Source organism: Lates calcarifer, unplaced genomic scaffold (genome assembly GCF_001640805.2).
Source record: "Lates calcarifer isolate ASB-BC8 unplaced genomic scaffold, TLL_Latcal_v3 _unitig_1960_quiver_1202, whole genome shotgun sequence".
Taxonomy (NCBI): domain Eukaryota; kingdom Metazoa; phylum Chordata; class Actinopteri; family Centropomidae; genus Lates; species Lates calcarifer.
In genome coordinates, this window is record NW_026115879.1 from 1 (window position 1) to 21,124 (window position 21,124).

The window sequence follows — 21,124 nt, forward strand, 5'->3', positions numbered from 1 at the left end:
TAAGTAGTCAGGTATTTCAGAGACTGACAGTGTAATTGTTGAAAATATGACAAAAAGTGTAACTTGTTAAGAAAAAATGTGTCATTCATAAGAAAAACAGCTAAATCTGAAATTAGCCCAGAGGAATAAATGCTAGTTTTAGTAAAAAGCAAATGACATGCATTCAGCCAGAACATGGTTCTGGTTGAGAATTTGGACTATCCAAAACCAACATTTTTCTCATAGATGGTAATCAATCTGAATCAATGTGAAGACATCAGTTAAAGAGTTGAGATGTCTGATATCTTAACAAACACACATAATAAAAAAATTACCCTATATCTTCCAGATTTTGTCCAGGTTCAGACACACTGTGTGTGGGGGAAGTAAAACATTGATGTCACAGGTAGTTTGATCAAATCCTTAAATACAACGATTTGTATGCTACAAATATACAAATGTAAAATCTACATCTATGAATGTAAGAATAAGGTTGGTGGAGTTGCTATGCATATTCTTTCATTATTTACCTCATGTTCTGTCCAGTTCTGTGTGTTTTTAGATTCTCTCTTCTGCAAGGATAAAGTGCTCAGTCAGTCTGACAGAAAAACTAATGTTACACTTACCAAAACCAGGGGGCGGTTTTACAGAGGGAAAACAAATGAATGCACTCCTCATTTGCTGACTTGCTCTTTGACTTTTTTCCTCACATAGACTAGCCAGACCTGTTTTTATAATGGGTGTGTTTTTTATCATCAAAGTAGTGGTTGAGGTTCATTTTCAGGAAGTCTCACTGAGATCCATATCTCTTTCATAACTGATGTTTGAAAACAAGTTACTCATCTTCAACTCCAAGGCAAGACAAGTTTTTCTCATAAAGCTGTCATTACTCACAGTCACATAAACATACATAAACTAATTCAAGCAATCTATATACATTATTACTTTCCAGTACACATTTCTATTCTCAATTAAGAGTTACAGACTATGTAATGATGATATGGTCAGCATATTATTACTGCAGCTATTATTGATTATGCTTATTATTGTCATCATTCTTTTTGTTATTATTACTTATTGATTTTATTAATCTATTTTTATTTTCATCTTTGTCTCTTCAAATTCCATTTAAAAACACAGAAAAACAAATACAAATCCTGAGACTCAAACCAAAGACTTTATTGGATTATTATTTCAAAAGAACATAAATTGATTCAGATAAATGGTGATATTCATCTTGGAGCATCAGTATGCTGTATGTTGCTTTTGCAAGGTATATCACAGTATCATCTACATAGTAAATATTTGATTTATGTTGTTACACTTCATAAATGTGACTCAGTTGATTACAGAAGTGTGTATAGATCATAAAGATTGATTAATTTGATTGATTTCTGTATATGTGCCTATTAACACACCAACATAAAAAGCACAACAAAAAATTAGTCATCATTAATTCACATGCTTTCCATAAATCATTTTGCTCACCAAGTATTGGATTTATATTTTTGTCACCATATGCTGGAAGTACATAACAGTCAGCAAAATGCATTATGATGGAGTAATGAAACACATATGCACACACACACATTTTAACATCAGGTGTTGTTTTAACACCAAAGCAAAAACTACAAACTCTTTGTCCAAGAAATATAATGATAAAGTAATGCATATATGCAGTGACAGTGTTTGATGAAATGTTATAGAGAAACAAACCCAAGCCAAGATAAAAGACCCTGGTAAAGTACGATATGTGGTCACAACAGAATTGATTGTCATGAATCTAGTAATTTAGTCAGTTAAGCTGTCGTGCAACAGCAGAGAAAACTGCTGCATTTCAGATGTTGCGTTGGTCATGAAGTCGACCTTGATTGATCCCTCTGTGCCTGAGACCATGTCAGTTGCTGTGGCTGCTATCTCTGTGGAGCCAAACCTGATTTCCAACTTGATTTCACGTTCTGTGCCTCCTCTAGTATCAGGCATGCTAACAGTAAATGAACCAACATCATCTACTCCCCATTCATCCACATATTTTGCGTTTTTCTTTTCTGTACGATAAAATGTAATGTTCACTGCTGTCTGATCTGCCTCTACTGGAAGGAGAATGTGTTCTCTGGTTTCATTCCAACCCACATTTTCACCTATTTTCACTAGTTTCATGAAAATATCACGACACAACTCACGCCCATCAGCTGTGAATTTCTTTTCTGCCTTATGTCTGGACTCATCAAACTCCTCACAGGTAGCGATCCCATAGGTAAAGGCACTCTTGCGAGATGCCACCACCTCTGGGTTTCTTCCAAACTTCACAGCTCCCTTCACAATTGCTTCTTGTGCTCTAAAAGGACACAGAACTTTACACTGATCACCAAACTGATCATTAATGTGTCCACGCAGAATCTTGCTTTCAGCGTACCCCCCCACTAACAGGATGAACTGGATGTTGAAATCTTTGTCCAAGATTTCTCTGAGACTCTTGGTGATGCCGTTCAGAGACTCAATGAAGAAAGACTTCATTTTCTGTTTTGAGATTTTGATTGACCCGTCATGCCAGGAAACACCTCGCACTGTTTCAAAGAACTTTTCTATTTCCTGTCTTCTCTGAGCTATTGTTCCCAGGTTAAACGGGCAGATGATCTGAACATCTTCATCTTCTTGTTTGAGAACTGCAAAATCATACATCATTTTCTGAACCTCACTGGGATAGTTACTTTCATACTCATCCCAGACACCATGACAGAAGATTTCTCTGAGGAACTCTTTGAATTTCTTGTCCACAGTTTGTCCACCCAGATCATTTCCAGAGGCCTTGTGCAGCTCCTTCAGGGCTCCTCCATCCAGAACCTCATGGACAGTTATGTCAATAGTTCCACCTGCGACACAAAAAGGAAGTAATTAAATCTGAATAGTGACAGCATCTGTACAAACAATACAGTCATCTTACACAGTGAGACACTTTATTCACTGCTATACATTAAACATATTCTTTAACAATAATTCTTTCTTGGTGTCAGTAAAAGTAGAGATGTCCACAATTGTGCTTGTTCTTGAGTATATAAACACAAGGATTTGTAAAGCTTGTTTGTGAATAAAGGTTTGTAGAATTATTGACAATACCACATACAGTACCTCCACAGTCGACGACAATGTATTGTGTTCCTGGAGAGTGCTCCAGTGAGTCTCCTCCATGGTTCTGTGTTATAAAACCTTCAGCTGGGAGCTTCTTACACCAGACTGAAGCTGCCTCTGGTTCCAGTGCAATGACCAACTTGTCCTCTGTTCCTTTGGTCACAATACCAGCCTGGAAGTAAAAGGAAAATTAATCAGTTCTTTGAACGTGTCATAACGTCAGTACTCTCTAAAGAAATTGTGGTTACCTGAGTTGCAGCTTCTCTCATGAACTGTTTAGCTGAAGGATCCCAGATCGCAGGTACAGTCAGCACCCAGGTGAAGTCAGAGGCAATAAACCTCCTCCCTGCTTTGGCACTTATGGTTGTCAGTGCATCTTCTTTCAGGTATCGTAAAGCTTCAGTGAAAATCTTCAAGGCCTTCATTGACTTTCCATTTGCAGCTTTAATCGTCACATCTCTGTTGAGTGTCTGGAGATGATTGACAAGATTTTAGTTTAGACATGTTTGCAGATGGAACCTTGTTTCTAAGGTTATAGAGAACATAGAAATGTGTTTGAGTCAAACTGGAGCAACAGTTAAGTTTAGTCAAAAGTACAGACAAGACAGTCAAATAGAAAAACAGACACAATCACAGAATCAATCAATCAGAGCTATCAATCAAAACAGAATTTCCATTTTAGATGTATCCTGTATATTTCATGCTGCTTAATTGGGGATTGTTTCACAGTGACCATCAAGCTCTGAGCTCAAAGCTGAGTTCTCATTACTAACTTAATACTGCAACACTGGCTCAAATGCTTTTAAACAAAGGTGCGTCACTCTTACTGTTTTGGGGGCTACTTTGTTAGGTTATTTTTACTCACTTTGCCGTAGAGAGCCATCTTGAAGGATTCAAAAAAGTGGTGTTTTGTCGCTTCTCCTCCACGCATGTTGACGTATGCAGCTTTGGCTTCATAACCAAACTTGAGAAATTCTTCTTCTTCATTGAACAAAATGCAGGTTGGAGTTTTTGGGGTGTCTAGTCCGAGCTCTTTTCCCCAGCGCTTCAAAACGGGATCAATTTCTTGCTCTTCAGACATCACAGTGTAAGCATATCCACTGTATGCAGTGCCAAAGTCTATTGCTATAATGTATGAGTCACCCATTGTAACAACAGGTGTAGTTAGCCAAGGCGAAGAAAAATGTTAAAAGTTCCAATGAGCAGCAGTCACAGTGAATTTATTTGTTCTCTGTCTGTAAACCCCGCCCCCTTGTTTACTGACTGTAACACTCCCTCTGTTGTCAGACTGACTGAGCATTTTAACCTTGGACAAGAGAGAAGACAAACTCCAACATGAGCCAAATTGGACAGAATAATATGAGGTAAATTAAAAAATAACATCAGCAACTTTCGACAACTTTTTATTTATATAATAGTTCATACTGCAGTATACTGTAAAAATGCCTACAGATATTATATATATATATATTTATATATATATGACAGCCCAAGCTTTTAAACTTTCCTTTTCCAAGATACAATGGATCCTTAAGTAAAGAGAAGAATTTGAGGAGGCGACAGCATGGTTCAAGGTTTGGTTCAACATTTTGTACCCACACATGACAATTCAAACAAACGTCTGTTTTCACTCAACATCATATTTGGTTTTGTTACTCTGACTTAAATAGGATTATTCTAATTGAAGGACTTGTATGTGAACGAGTTACATATTTCTTCTTATTACTATCTAGATCTGAATAGTTGTGATAGTAATGATAAGGCTGATGTGCTGCCACAAGAGCAGAAGCAGAGATTTGGTATTTATTACAGAGTTTAAATTCATAAACCAGTTTTTTGTGTTCCACAGTTCAGAACAGGATAATGACCAGTCAGAGACAGCAAGGTATGTAACTGATTGTATTTAGTTACTCTAAAGAACCATATGAAGTTTTCAGAAAAGGGAGAAATTATGTTTAATTTTCCATTACCCTCATGATCAACCATTAAATAATGTTACACTTTAAAAAGGGCTTGTAGATCGTAACCATCACAATGGTTCACTTTGATGTTATTTCTGGATTCAAGTCATTTATTGACCCATTTTATAATTGTGATTTTTGAAATCATCAACACAGATCAGACAGATATTAGTGGACTTTACAAATAATGGAAGTACCAATATATATCTTCTGTACAGCAAAAGACTGAAAAGAGAAGATAATGTGAAATCCAGCTGCCAACGGTGTGAACAACATGAACGTGAACATAAAGAAAGGTTTGTTTTGGAAAGTATTGGACTAATGGACCTGAGAGGCAATTTAAAAATAAACATCCAGAGAGTCTTGACAATCAGTGATTTTAACAATGAATCTGTGCTCTGAAGTGTTTTAATCAGACTAAACACTGATGATGTTTTTAACACAGAATGACTGAGATGGAAACATTTTACAAAGAGAAACTTCAGGAGGCAAGGTCAGTATTTTTCTGAAGTGAACTTTTAATGAGACGTGAAACAGACTTTAAATTTACTGAAGCTTGAACACAGAGTGTGGACACAGTCAGACCTGTACAATACAAAGCAATCCAACACAACAGCCCTGTAATACACTGTAAATAACTAACCTGCTGATTCAGTGTGTTAAACCATTGATGCTAACTTTAGTTCAATTGATGCTTCATCATGTGTTCAGTAACAACATGAAGCTTTTTCACACTCTGAATTTTTCCTCCACAGATCTGCCCTGAAACAAAAAGAGGAAGAACTGAAATCATTCAAAGACAGGTACTGTACATGCAAAGATCTGAATCATATTTCAGATTCAGTGTAAACTTGCAAAGACTTTCCACAATCACATTGTATCTTTCTTTGTTTAGAGTTGCACCTGACTTGGCTCTTTCAATAAAGACAGGAGACACTGAGAGCATGAACAACCCAGTCAGTAAAACCAAACTGACAGAGATGTATAACAAACTGAAACTGCTGCAGTGGCCTAAAATCAAAGATCATCTGAAATCTAATGCTGTGAGCAGAGAGTTTACCAGAGATCTGACTCAGGTACAGTACAGTCTGAAGAGATGTTACTCTGTAGTTTACTTCTTCAACTCCTGTTCAAAGTTAAAATGAAATCAACTTACTGTTCCTGTGTTTGTTTTTCTGGCTAAAATTCAAACTGATGATTATAGAAAATGTTTAAAGATGCAGCAGAAGAAATGGAGAGAAAGAAGAAGCAGATAGATGAAGTGTTTGGACTGACTGAGAACAGCAGTGGACTAACACCTCAGAAGGTACTGGACTGAAGTCTACTGTCTAAAACTGGACCATTAAATCTTCTGCTACTGTACTTGTGTAAGCAGCATTTTCCTGTGTTCCAGGTCAAAGAGTTCAGACAGTTAACAATTCACAGTCTTCAGATGAATCTGTACCACAGCAGGAAAGAAGATCTTCTTCAGGTAGGTGTGTTATACTTTACAGCTTTGGAAACCAAACAGTTCACAGCTTCATCTGTGGATAAAATGGACTGAACATGTTGAACCATGTCTCTCATACAGAGTCCTTTCCTTGATGATGAAGCTCAGTACTCCCAGAATGTGATGGAGAACTTCAGACTTCTGGCCTCTGAATGCTACTGGTTGGGTTGTTTGATGGCTTTAAACGATCCTCCTCTTCAGCCGGACTGGGAGAATCATGTTCCTGGGATGGACGCTTGGGACATTTTCCCACGAAACATCAAGTCTGTTTAGATCATGAAGAGGAGACAATGAAGTCAGCAATGATGAGAAAATCTGAGTGTTTGTCAGGGATCAAACATTATTCTCTCATCTCTTATTATCCAAAACATGCATGGTGTACTTTTTACTGTTTATGTTTCATTTGTGTGAATTATTAATCAAGTCTCCAAATTGTGTTTCCTCACAGTTTGGCTTCAGATAAGTTTCCTTTGGATTTCTGTGTATCACACTATCACTGTGTGAATGAATAAATTCAATGAAACTTCTAATAAGCTCCAGATTTCAGTCATTCCCAGTGATGCATCTTCACTTAAGTTGCCCATAAACAACATGTAGCCCATCAATGTGTATATTTACAAGCACATCAGTGTCCCCAAAATGAGTCCTGATTTTGATCATATTTGAAACACAGTGTTACGTAAGTAAAGCTTAATAGTTCTCCATCTTCCGAGCATAACCTGGATCACAGCTGTTTTCAGTGGCTTTGAATGTTATTTTGTACAGGCTCCTAAAGTATTTTGAATCATATCTGAGGATGGGTACCACTTTCTAATAAGACGTATCTTCTAAAGAATGTGTATCTTGTAAGTTATTGACCAAAAAGTTAGCAGTTTATTGAAAGTTAAAGATCTTTAAAGAAAGCACTGATTAACACTCATTTTTAGTGTGTTCATTATTTTCAATTGTTCAAAGTCTGAATTTTCCCTAGCTAGATATTTTTGCTTTTTCTACCATTTTAATTACTTTTTTAATATCCTGGACCCTGAAATTTCGAATTTGAAAATTTCAAATGGTGACACACCATATGATGAGATGTGAAAATATTATTAGGAATTCATCTGTGTAAATAATCTGATGCCTTATGCAGCTCACAGTTTAAAAACAGCAGGCATGTAACACAACTGACTAATGTATATCACACAGCAGGACTTTTAAAACTTTGTGGCCACTTTGAATCGTTGTCGCACACAACTGACGTTGTAAATGTTTTTCTCTAGGCAGAGCATCACACCACAGAACTAACAAAAATTGACTTGTTACTTGTTTGACAGAGAATATGATGTTTGTTGAATTAATAAGAGATTAACAGTCACTTTACAACCAATGTTTGACAAAAGGGCCCTTTTTTCTCCATAAACCCTTCATCACAGCAGTAAACTTGAGCAAACTCAAGTGTAATGAAAAATGTGTCATTTGTTAAACTGTCAACAAGATTTAATCCCCCAAACGTTTGTTACTCATTTTAAGTCTTATGTTCTTAATGTTAGGGTTAAAGTTCATTTCACATTGCTTTCAAAGTGTGAGGATTTGCTGCTTTTCTAACTTTTACCTTCTGACTTTGTGTTCTTTTATATAATTGTAAATTATGGTAATGAAGAACATTTTTATTCATATAGCTCCTTTCAAAGATCCCTTTTTGTGTTACTGTCTCTACTATGCAGCTCAGCAAGGAAGCACAGTCTGTGCAGACACAAATTTCAGACTAAAATAAGTCACACAATTCATACTTGCTTAAGTCTCGTATAATCTTTGGGTAAAGTTTAAAATACAAATGTGTGCCTACTTTCAAAAATGATCATGACATTCAGTTAAGGGTTAAAATGAGTGATAACAGCTGTACTGTTTAGAGGGTGTTGAGAGAGGGCATCTAGCACAACTGACTGATCGCACAATGGGACCAGGGGCCTAGAAACTGGGTGTCTGTACTTGCTGTTCATCACTGTGTAAAAAGTTGGTGTAGGAGGTAATTGAATTTTAAAGGAGAGAGCAGGGTTCAGTGATCCTGAGTCCAGCTGACAACCCTTATCTTCCAGGACCTCTGTCTGATATGCAGACAGCAGTGCGACAGCACTAAGGGAGAGTACTGAATGAAATGAAAGCCATGAGGTGGTCCATTTTATTTGGTCTGAAGCAGGGAACTGTTTTTTGAGTCTGTGATGGCCAGTGCCATCCTTTATTCTGCTGCGGCAGCAGACTGAGGGTGAAGGGCACCAACAGACTGAACAAGGCCAGCCATGTTGTGGGAGGGGAGCACATTTAGCAACAGACAAATCCCACCACGAAGTCCCTGCCAGAGGCCATCAGCCTATTCAACTCCTCTTTCTGAGAATCAGTCTGTCAATTAATAGATCCCTGGACCCTTTCTCCACCTATGTCCACAACGTATCCTGTACATAATCAATCTGTAATTCAGTGTAAATGGCATGTAAATGTTAACTATGCGCATGTTGTTTTATCACTGATGGGGTTTATTTTTATTGTTTTTATTATGTTCATGCGTTGGCGTAATACAATAATAATAATAATAACAGATGGCAGTTGATTTATTACGCTGGTTAAATTTGTTAGGTGAGCGACTGGTACGCTTAAAAAACTGACTGGCTTCACATTCTTGTTCTTATCTGACACGTCCTTTAGTTTCCACAGAACAACCTGTAAAGCAAAAGAGAAACTAGTGAGCAGCAACAATGTGGTTTAGAGGAGAAAACAACACATATACGATATGTTATCAGACATTCCACTGTGACTGACATGAAAATCTTTGAGTTTCTTGATGCATTTGTGATCTTTATCTCCTGACGTTAATCTTTGCGTCCACTGTGTCACGTAGCCAGCACTCAGCAGTGTAACTGGTCTTTGAGTGCAGGACAAGATCTGAAGCAGAGCAGTGGTGAAACCTGGGTATCACAAGAGGTCATTCACCTTAGTTACAGAGAAGCACATTACACTGTGTATGTCCAGCTGATGAATGTAAGTCCAGCACTCCTGAGGCTCTCTGACAGTCTAACTGCAGTTTCATGCTGAGCAGGTGGTGGACACTAACTTTCTACAGCTGTCTGTCTGAAAAATGACACTATGAGAGGTGAGAGAGTGAACCAGAATAGTAAAACTATGGTCTGGACAAATAAAAAATGAGCTTACACTTACTCTATATGAAAAGTGCCTTGAGATGACTTTTGTTGTGATTCGGCGCTATGTGAATAAAACTGAATTGAATTGAATTCCATACATTGCTATTGTATAAATGTCAGTCATAGCTGCTTTAAGAAGATATATCAGACAGCTGCAGTCATTAACCCATTTTTAAAGTGACTTTCTTAGATGATGTCAGGTCATAAAAAAGTGATTTGAACAGCAGCCAGTGGATTGCAATGACAGCTGGTTAACTCATAGCATTGATGACCAAAGCGACTTCTTATTTGTTGAATAAGTGGCAGTTTTGAGAAACAGAATAGACCAAGGTTCTATACTCTAGTTATTAATGGTTAGAGTTATTGCTATACAGAGTGCATCACTTTTCAGTACTGTGTGAAGTTAACCTTTAAATGAATACTGCAGATATTCAACAACCTAGGACTATTCTACAACCTGTCATTTATTTTATTCGATTAATTATTTTATTCAATTCCCTGGTTTCGGGGGCAACCTGACGGCCGAATGGTTAGGGCGCATATCACATGGGCGTGAGTAGAGAAAAAAACTGTATTTATGCTGCTTTTGTAAATTAATGCTGGGATTATAAAACAATTATTAAACTTTAAGTGAACCACTATTGGAGTGATTCAAAGTGCCTGCTAAATTCTGTCTGGGCCCAGAGTCCACATCGGATGTATTTATATTTATGGAGATTTTTTCACTAACTTCATGTCAAGTCGCAGTAAGTTAGAATGTTTTGCTCAAAATGGGATTATCGTCTATGTTACTGTGTTATAAACGACATGCTTCATATGTGTTGTTTCAGCATAAATCCACAGTTGAAGATTGAAGTGTTGGGGCTACTCTGTGGGGGCTGGGTGTCCTTGCTGAGGGCAGTGCTAAACCCTTCATTGTACTTATCTGTATGAACCATCATCCTCTACCCTGACCATAAAGACTTATTGCTCCTGATGCTTCCATTTTAGTCATTCATTGCACCAAAACCTTCATTTGAATAAAGGTTGCTTCACAAGCACACATTAAAAAAAACAGTGGCTGCCATACAAAAAATCTGACACGTCCTTTAGTTTCCACAGAACAACCTGTAAAGCAAAAGAGAAACTAGTGAGCAGCAACAAAGGGGTTTAGAGGAGAAAACAACACATATACGATATGTTATCAGACATTCCACTGTGACTGACATGAAAATCTTTGAGTTTCTTGATGCATTTGTGATCTTTATCTCCTGACGTTAATCTTTGTGTCCAGTGTGCATCACATGAAGGTGTCTCAACTTTGAGAAACTAAATAGATTAGGACTTGATAAAAATGATAAGAAATCTGTTTTTGTCCAACATCCTCATTCCCTAACTTCATTTAATCTATTACAATCTTTTCTTTTTCTTGCTAAACCTGTATTTATGCTGGGATTATAAAACAATTATTAAACTTTAAGTGAACCACTATTGGAGTGATTCAAAGTGCCTGCTAAATTCTGTCTGGGCCCAGAGTCCACGTCACACGTGTTCATATTTATGGAGATTTTTTTCACTAACTTCATGCCTAGTGTAGGCTACATATCGCAGTAAGTTAGAATGTGTTGCTCAAACTGGGATTAATTAATAATTGTCTGTATTTATATATCATATATATATATATATATATATATAATTTTCAGCATCAGTCTGCAACATTTAAGTGTTGGGGCTCTGTGAGAGTTTGGTTAAGTTAAATATTCAAAAACATATTCTTTTTTTTTTTTCTTTTCATGCTTAAATCAGCTAAATAGGGCAGATGTGTGTTGGAGGGTTGTAGTATAGGTTGAGAATGTGCTATCATGGAACATTTAGTGACCTTAATCACGACATTTCACAGGCGTCAACAACATACAAGAGAGTATCCTGTTTCTCCACAATTGCAGGTATGTGGGTTCACATAAGGTTAGTGCATTTTTTATTTTTCTGATGCAAAATACAGAATGTTGGATTAATTTGTATTTTAATGCTCCTGTGCATATTTCTCGTTGTTTTTGAGTTTTCCAAGGAAAGGCAGTGAGAGCATGTTCACAAGAAAATCCCAATGAATATTTTCTTCACAGTTGCAATTGCTGCAAGTTGGGAAATAATTTGCCATGATGGAAGCATTAGTTAGTTTACTCATCAAATTAGACTTGTACTGCTAAGTAGTTAATGTTAGCATGCTAACACACTAAGATGGGCATCATTGGTAACATTACACCTGCTGTAATATTAGGATTGTCATTGTCAGCATGGTCTTTACGCATTGTGTTTTTCATATGATTAATAGTAATTTTTTTCCGAAGGCTGATGTTTTTGAGCTTCCTCACTGTGAGTAAAGGAATCAACCAACCACTAAGTCTGTCTGCACTTTCGTATTGTTTATTTGTGTTGTGCTGTTTGTGAAAAGACCTTTAGACTAGTGCCTTATGAAATCAGTTATGTATAATAGACTTGAATGACCTAGTTGAGACTGTCCATTTGTGTGTTTTTTATGCACTTTGAAAAGCAGTATCAGGTGTCATGGTAGTCACTGAAGTACAACAGTATGTCTTGTGGAAAATGTCCCAAGCGTCCAGTCCAGCACTCCCAGTCTGGCTGAAGAGGAGGATTGTTTAAAGCCATCAAACAACACAACCAGTAGTATTCAGAGGCCAGAAGTCTGAAGTTCACCATCACATCCTGGGAGTACTGAGCTCCATGATGAGGGAAAGGAGCCTGTATGAGAGACATGGTTCAACTTCACATGTTCAGTCCTGTAAACTAAAGCTCAACCATTTAATTGTTGTATTTTATCCACAGATGAAGTTGTGAGTTGTTTGGTTTCCAAAGTTGTAATGTATAACACAGCTATCTGAAGATCTTCTTTCCTTCTGTGGTACAGAGCCATTAAGCCAAATTCATAGTGTAAATATTCACTCTGTTAATTTTCATGACGCACAAGTTTGTTGTTTTGTTATGTATTAATCATATTGTGTTGATAATATCCAGTTTTAGTAAATGAAGTAATATAATAAAACCAGGGGGCGGGGTTTACAGAGAGAAAAGAATAAATGCACTGTGACTGCTGCTCATTGGCAGTTTGACATTTTTCTTCACCTAAAGTAGTTGAGCCTGTTTTCACAATGGGTGATTCGTATATCATAGCAATAGACTTCGGTACTGCATACAGTGGATATGCATTCAGTTTGACGCCCCGAGACAAAGAAATTGATCCTATTTTGAAGCGCTGGGGAAAAGAGCATGGACTGGACACCCCAAAAACACCAACCTGCATTCTGTTCAGTGAAGATGAGAAATTTTCCAAGTTTGGTTATGAAGCCAAAACTGCATACATCAACATGCGTGGAGAAGACGCAACAAAACACTACTTCTTTGAAGCCTTCAAGATGGCTCTCTATGGCAAAGTAAGTAACAATTATTGATACATAAATACTGAATAAGGCAGGTTACCTTTGTGTCAATGAAATGAATAGAGAATGACACTGCACATGTAGATTATGGAAACACATCTGGTTGTTGGCATAAGTGAGTTAAAATGATCTCTTGAACACCATGACACATGAGAACAGAGCACTGAGCATGTTGTATTGACATGTTAACTGTTTGACTCAAACACATTTATATGTTCTCTATAACTTCAGAAATAGGGTTCCATCTGTAAACATGTGTAAACTAACATCTTGCTTATTGTCTCCAGACACTCAACAAAGATGTAACAATTAAAGCTGCAAATGGAAAGTCAATGAAGGCCTTGAAGGTTTTCACTGAAGCTTTACGATACCTGAAGGAAGACGCCTTGGAAACCATCGCAGCCAATACAGTAGGGAGGAGGTTTATTGCCTCTGACTTCACCTGGGTGCTGACTGTACCTGCGATCTGGGATCCTTCAGCCAAACAGTTCATGAGAGAAGCTGCAACTCAGGTAACCACAATTTCTTTAGAGAGTACTGACGTTATGACACGTTCAAAGAACTGATTAATTTTCCTTTTACTTCCAGGCTGGTATTGTGACCAAAGGAACAGAGGACAAGTTGGTCATTGCACTGGAACCAGAGGCAGCTTCAGTCTGGTGTAAGAAGCTCCCAGCTGAAGGTTTTATAACACAGAACCATGGAGGAGACTCACTGGAGCACTCTCCAGGAACACAATACATTGTTGTCGACTGTGGAGGTACTGTATGTGGTATTGTCAATAATTCTACAAACCTTTATTCACAAACAAGCTTTACAAATCCTTGTGTTTATATACTCAAGAACAAGCACAATTGTGGACATCTCTACTTTTACTGACACCAAGAAAGAATTATTGTTAAAGAATATGTTTGATGTATAGCAGTGAATAAAGTGTCTCACTGTGTAAGATGACTGTGTTGATTGTACAGATGCTGTCACTATTCAGATTTAATTACTTCCTTTTTGTGTCGCAGGTGGAACTATTGACATAACTGTCCATGAGGTTCTGGATGGAGGAGCCCTGAAGGAGCTGCACAAGGCCTCTGGAAATGATCTGGGTGGACAAACTGTGGACAAGAAATTCAAAGAGTTCCTCAGAGAAATCTTCTGTCATGGTGTCTGGGATGAGTATGAAAGTAACTATCCCAGTGAGGTTCAGAGAATTATGTATGATTTTGCAGTTCTCAAACAAGAAGATGACGATGCTCAGATCACCTGCCCATTTAACCTGGGAACAATAGCTCAGAGAAGACAGGAAATAGAAAAGTTCTTTGAAACAGTGCAAGGTGCATCCTGGAACGACGGATCAATCAAAATCTCAAAACAGAAAATGAAGTCTTTCTTCATTGAGTCTCTGAACGGCATCACCAAGAGTCTCAGAGAAATCTTGGACAAAGATTTCAACATCCAGTTCATCCTGTTAGTGGGGGGGTACGCTGAAAGCAAGATTCTGCGTGGACACATTAATGATCAGTTTGGTGATCAGTGTAAAGTTCTGTGTCCTTTTAGAGCACAAGAAGCAATTGTGAAGGGAGCTGTGAAGTTTGGAAGAAACCCAGAGGTGGTGGCATCTCGTAAGAGTGCCTTTACCTATGGGATCGCTACCTGTGAGAAGTTTAAGTCCAGACATAAGGCAGAAAAGAAATTCACAGCTGATGGGCGTGAGTTGTGTCGTGATATTTTCATGAAACTAGTGAAAATAGGTGAAAATGTGGGTTGGAATGAAACCAGAGAACACATTCTCCTTCCAGTAGAGGCAGATCAGACAGCAATGAAGATTACATTTTATTGTACAGAAAAGAAAAACGCAAAATATGTGGATGAATGGGGAGTAGATGATGTTGGTTCCATTACTGTTAGCATGCCTGATACTAGAGGAGGCAGGGCACGTCAGATCAGGTTGGAAATCAGGTTTGGCTCCACAGAGATAACAGCCACAGCAACTGACGTAGTTTCAGGAACAAAAGGATCAATCAAGATCGACTTCATGACTGATGCTACATCTGAAGCAGAGCAGATTCCTCTGCTGTTGCACGACAGCTTAACTGACTAAATTATTAGATTCATGATAATCAATTCTATTCTGCTATAATCACATGTTGTATTTTATGTCATTATAGACATTACATTTATATGTTTTTATATAAAGAGTATGTTCTATTGATGTGAGGTCTCTAAATTAAACACCTAACATTAAAATGCATGTCTCACTCCTTTGACACAATGCAAATTGCTGACATGTCACTACTTCTTCTTCTTTTCTGCATTTCATCAGAATGTGTGAGCAACAACATGAATCAAACTGGTAATTATGGAGACAATAGTTCAACAAAAAATATGTGATTTTGTACCATATACTGTATATCTGAGGTGATGATATAAATGCTAATGAAGACCAGTTTTATTTTTATCACTTTAACATGTTCCTTTGAAGTAATTAATAAAGTTGTTAGTTTTTATTTGATGATGTGGTGTTGTTTCTATTTTTTAATATAATTCATATTTATCTTTAGGTTGTGCTCCTCATAGACGATACAGAGAGCTCAATCTAAAAACAAGAGTTACACATTTTCTCCTCATCGCAAATTACTTGTCCAAAGACCATGTGTAAAATATTTCAAATATTTTGAAAGCAAGGGAAGCCAAAAACTGACACACTGTTAAACCCTCTTTTGACATAACATTTACATAACATTTGTGCTGCTCAATTTTTTGCTCTTTTTTGCCATTTACAATGACAGTAGTTTTCCTGAAATTAGTGAGATATGTGTGCCTAAAGAGTTTCTATATTCTTGGAGTTATGATTGACAGGCAGACTCTAATGTCAGTCTCAACATCAAATATGCCCTGTGCTTAGTCTTTATTGTAGTCAGTGTAGAGGATGATGGTTCACACAGATAAGTACAGTGAAGGGCTTAGCACTGCCCTCAGCAAGGACACCCAGCCCCCACAGAGTAGCCCCAACACTTGGGGACCTGTGCTGAAAATTGACACAACACATATGAGCACATGTGGGGCGGCTGTGGCTTAGGAGGTAGAGCAGTCGTCCACCAATCAGAAGGTCGGTGGTTCGATTCCCGGCTCCTCCTCCTCCTCTGCATGCCGAAGTATCCTTGGGCAAGATACTGAACCCCAAATTGCCTCCGATGTGTGTGTTTCACATCGGTGTGTGAATGTGTGTGAATGTGTTTAGAAAGCACATTAAATATAGAATATGTGCTGTATGAATGTGTGTGAATGGGGTGAATGTGATCTGTAGTGTAAAGCGCTTTGAGTGGTCGAAAAGACTAGAAAAGCGCTATATAAGTACAGTCCATTTACATGTGATGTGGACTCCAGGCCCAGACAGAATTTAGTAGGCACTTTGAATGGTGCTTCACTTACAGTTTAATAATTGTTTTATAATCCCAATATTGTTTCACATACAGGTTTAGCAAGAAATTGATTGTAATGGATTAAATGAAGTTAGGGAATGAGGATGTTATACAAAAAAAGAAAAGATATCAAAGATTAACGTCAGGAGATAAAGATCACAAATGCATCAAGAAACTCAAAGATTTTCATGCCAGTCACAGTGGAATGTCTGATAACATATCGTATATGTGTTGTTTTCTCCTCTAAACCACATTGTTGCTGCTCACTAGTTTCTCTTTTGCTTTACAGGTTGTTCTGTGGGAACTAAAGGACGTGTCAGATAAGAACAAGAATGTGAAGCCAGTCAGTTTTTTAAGCGTACCAGTCGCTCACCTAACAAATTTAACCAGCGTAATAAATCAACTGCCATCTGTGACACGCTGAAAAGCCACCTAAAAGTATTGAAATGCTTCACAAGAATTTAATGATGGAAAAAAAAAACATTTAGTTTGGTTAGTTATTATATATTCATAACACACTATAAAATTGTTGTAAGATCAGAAAAGGATATAGTAGGTAAACACACATGTCTCCATGATATAAACCACCTTTCAATTGAATACTACATGTTTCATAGCCTGTACCTTGAAGTTCATACCCGTGAACTTTCTTACATTCTTACATGTTTGCTTGCAGGCTCAAGTTTTAGCCAGTATAGCAACATGACTGTTGGCTGTTTTGTCTGTTGGTCCACCACGTTAGCCCAACTGAAATATCAAAACAGTTATTGGATGGATCCTCACGACATTTTTCGCAAGAAATAGCCCCCAGAACTTGAATCTCACTGACTTTGGTGATCATCTGAGTTTCCATCCAGCACCATCATGTCAGGTCAGAAGTTTTATTTGTCCAATACACTGATGATAAAGATGACTATTTATCATCAGCATATGTCAGGATGGTGCTGTGTCTAAATGCATTGTCACACAACTGCAGCCAGCATGGTTCCAGATTCTTAGTCTAAATCTCAACATTTATGATTCTGCCTGTAAACTCTGGTTATCATACCCATGTCACATTTGTAAATGACAATGTGCACAGTTTAGGAAATTCTTTCAAAAATTTGAATTGTGATAAAAACAGTTATGGATATCATCTTAGACATTTTTCCCACCGCTTACTGAATGAGGCTACTTTCTTTACAACTTTTTTCTAACCTTGCCATTTCTGTCTTCTGACTATGATCATTTTTTTATAATCCCAACATTGATTCACAAAAGCAGCATAAATACAGGTTTAGCAAGAAATAGATTGTAATAGATTAAATTAAGTTAGGGAATGAGGATGTTGGACAAAAACAGATTTCTTATCATTTTTATCAAGTCCTAATCTATTCAGTTTTTTTAAAGTTGAGACACCTTCATGTGATGCACACTGGACACAAAGATTAACGTCAGGAGATAAAGATCACAAATGCATCAAGAAACTCAAAGATTTTCATGTCAGTCACAGTGGAATGTCTGATAACATATCGTATATGTGTTGTTTTCTCCTCTAAACCACATTGTTGCTGCTCACTAGTTTCTCTTTTGCTTTACAGGTTGTTCTGTGGGAACTAAAGGACGTGTCAGATAAGAACAAGAATGTGAAGCCAGTCAGTTTTTTAAGCGTACCGGTCGCTCACCTAACAAATTTAACCAGCGTAATAAATCAACTGCCATCTGTGACACGCTGAAAAGCCACCTAAAAGTATTGAAATGCTTCACAAGAATTTAATGATGGAAAAAAAACATTTAGTTTGGTTAGTTATTATATATTCATAACACACTATAAAATTGTTGTAAAATCAGAAAAGAATATAGTAGGTAAACACACATGTCTCCATGATATAAACCACCTTTCAATTGAATACTACATGTTTCATAGCCTGTACCTTGAAGTTCATACCCGTGAACTTTGTTACACTCAGCTTCCAGCATATTCCACTTTGACTTTTAGTTTCTTGATGCATTTGTGATCTTTATCTCATGACTTTAATCCATTGTGTCACATAGCCAATGTTCCACCATGTAACTGCCATTTGACTTCAGGACAAAACACTTGAGTGTTTCAGTCATGAAAAAAGGGACTGTTAGACAGGAACAGAGTAAATTAAAGCTGCGAGCAGCGTTGAACGGGCCCTCGCACCCGGCGCCCGTCGGGGGAGCGGCGACCGCGGGACCCCGGCAACCGCGGGGTCAACGCAGGTCGCAGGGCACACGCTGGCGTAACAGTTCACACTTCCCAGATGTAAAAATTTTAAATAAAAGCTTTTATGCTAATTATTTTCTGTGATAATATTTTTCAGAGCTCATCATCTGTGACAGCTCTTGGCTCTCCTGACTGTAACCTCCCTGTGGCAGCTTCTCACAGACTCAATCAACTCCTCTTCCCCTCCCCCTCAAACACAAACACAAACACACACAGACACACACACACACACACACAGAGAGAGAGAGATACCCCCTCCCAAAAGGAGATAAAACTCAGTTTTAACTTGAGTTTACAAGCTATGAGCTTTGAGCAAAGCATTTTTTTTAAGTTCTGTTATTGGGTGCATATATAAATCATTTGTGCTTAAACAAGGCTTATAATGAAGTTATTTGAACAGTGAATATCTCATCTGCCTAAAGTCAGGGCGAAGCCACTAACCAGCTGTAGGGATGGGTATCATTAGGATTTTATCTTGATCCATACAGACCCCTATCAGTCCAGCTCAGACTGTTACTGGTTTAAGAGAGTGAAGTTTATAGCAATTTGCAAAATTTGGAGATTAGTGACAAACTAACCAGTTAGACTACATACAGACAAGCTTTCATTTTAGCTGTTAGTAACAGTTTGCCATGAGCTTAACCAGCGTGCTGTGCTTCCTGTTAAACATGTCATGAGACTGTGGACAACGCTGAAAATATTACTTTACTAACTACTGGCCGAACAGGCGCTTTTACAAAGAAAAGGTAAAGGCCAGCAGCTTTTACTTTTCAATGCACTTGTTGTCAACTTGAGTGGCTTATATTCAGCTGGTTCACCTCGACGCCGGTGGATGTAGACGTGCACTTTTCCTGTCGCCGTACACTGAGTAACACGAAAATATCAGCTGACCCCTTGTGAAATTTCCTAACTGATCAAAACCAAACTGTAAAGACAGCATCAATCCACGCTCAGCTTTGGTCAAGGGGAGACATATGGTAAGATTACATGAATTCAAAATAACCTACAATTCCTTCAAATTAATTTGAAGCCAGTTTAATTTTTTGAGCCAGCTTTGACATCTGCAGATATGAGTTTCTGAAGAGGGGCCTGCTGAGGTTAGATGTGCTGAATAATATCCATTTTCATATCAGAAAAAACACTGCATTAAACATTGTCTTAGCTCACTGAGCTGAGGTCAACAGGTAATATAACCAACCTGTGAGGTGGCTCACCCCCGTAAGATAAACACATAAATGATCCCTGATAGAACCGATAATTAAAGGCACATCAGTGACAGGGAATGCTATTAAAACTAAACTATAAACTGGTGACATTAACTGCAAAAGAAGATTTTTATTGATACATTTCAGGTAGAATTTAGTTTTCAATAAGGAAAACAGTGTAAGAAACCTGAATTTGTTGCAACAAATTTAAAATAAAAGCTTTTATGCTAATTATTTTCTGTGATAATATTTTTCAGAGCTCATCATCTGTGACAGCTCATGGCTCTCTTGACTGTATCCTCCCCTGTGTTAGCTTCTCACAGACTCAATCAACTCCTCTTCCCCTCCCCCCTCAAACACACACACACAGACACACACACAGAGACCCCCTTCCAAAAACCCATCGAAGAGTAATACAATGGCTCCATCTGTAGGATAAAGTAGAGAGTCGCAACAGGAAGTTACCCCAAAATCTGAGGTTTCAAACAGGAAGTTGGGTTTCCGAACTTTGACGGGCCAGAACCGGCACACGCTTCGACCAAAACTCACAATTTTCGGAGCCAGTCTTCCAAAAAATCCTCAAGGAGGGGCTGACAACATTTGAAGTGAATCTGGTCACCCGTCTAGAAACTGGACATCACACTATAAAATATGTCATTTCCTGCTATAAATAGGTGGCGCTACAACAATTGTATGAATATTGACATATGGATGTGTGCAGATAGGTACCATTAACAATCCTGTAAAGTTTGATGCAGTTTGGACAAAGTATGGCCGAAATATAGCAAAAATAAAGCAACTTCCTGTTTCGTGGCGAGTAATCGAACTTTGAGGGGCCATAACTTCCACGCCCTTCAACAAAAACTCAAAATCTGCCGCAATTTAACATCGTCTATGTCTTAAGAACATACTATTAAGTTTTGAAGTCAATCGGATAATGCGTCTAGGACTAGTTCGCGTTCAAGCGACCCCTGGAAATGGCCAAAAACACACAATTTTTTCACCTTCCGGTCAAAATAAAAATACTTTCTGTTGGGTTTAGAATATGGCTCCAAGAGACTTTTTGGTGCGTCATGGGATGTTACATATGTGTGCAGATTTTCAGATT

At 37.8% G+C, this 21,124-nt stretch overlaps 3 protein-coding genes across 3 annotated transcripts; 2 read left to right on the forward strand and 1 right to left on the reverse strand.

Moving 5' to 3' along the window:
• Nucleotides 1–1,137: 1,137 nt before the first annotated feature.
• On the reverse strand, nt 1,138–4,287 carry LOC108891437 (heat shock 70 kDa protein 12A-like). Its single transcript, XM_018688544.2, has 4 exons — nt 3,974–4,287; nt 3,357–3,578; nt 3,109–3,280; nt 1,138–2,852 (listed from the first exon to the last, which is right to left on the reverse strand). The coding sequence occupies exons 1-4, from the start codon at nt 4,253–4,255 to the stop codon at nt 1,771–1,773; spliced, it is 1,758 nt and encodes a 585-aa protein (XP_018544060.1). The 5' UTR covers nt 4,256–4,287; the 3' UTR covers nt 1,138–1,770.
• A 108-nt stretch (nt 4,288–4,395) lies between these two features.
• On the forward strand, nt 4,396–7,041 carry LOC108891439 (uncharacterized). The gene is made up of 10 exons (XM_051067727.1): nt 4,396–4,472; nt 4,626–4,682; nt 4,958–4,993; nt 5,288–5,365; nt 5,515–5,562; nt 5,825–5,872; nt 5,965–6,145; nt 6,274–6,375; nt 6,463–6,540; nt 6,640–7,041. The coding sequence occupies exons 1-10, from the start codon at nt 4,444–4,446 to the stop codon at nt 6,829–6,831; spliced, it is 849 nt and encodes a 282-aa protein (XP_050923684.1). The 5' UTR covers nt 4,396–4,443; the 3' UTR covers nt 6,832–7,041.
• A 5,810-nt stretch (nt 7,042–12,851) lies between these two features.
• LOC108891438 (heat shock 70 kDa protein 12A-like) lies at nt 12,852–15,597 on the forward strand. The gene is made up of 4 exons (XM_018688545.2): nt 12,852–13,159; nt 13,453–13,677; nt 13,754–13,925; nt 14,182–15,597. Exons 1-4 carry the CDS (start codon nt 12,878–12,880, stop codon nt 15,258–15,260), a joined length of 1,758 nt encoding a protein of 585 aa, XP_018544061.1. The 5' UTR covers nt 12,852–12,877; the 3' UTR covers nt 15,261–15,597.
• The last annotated feature ends 5,527 nt before the right edge of the window (nt 15,598–21,124 follow it).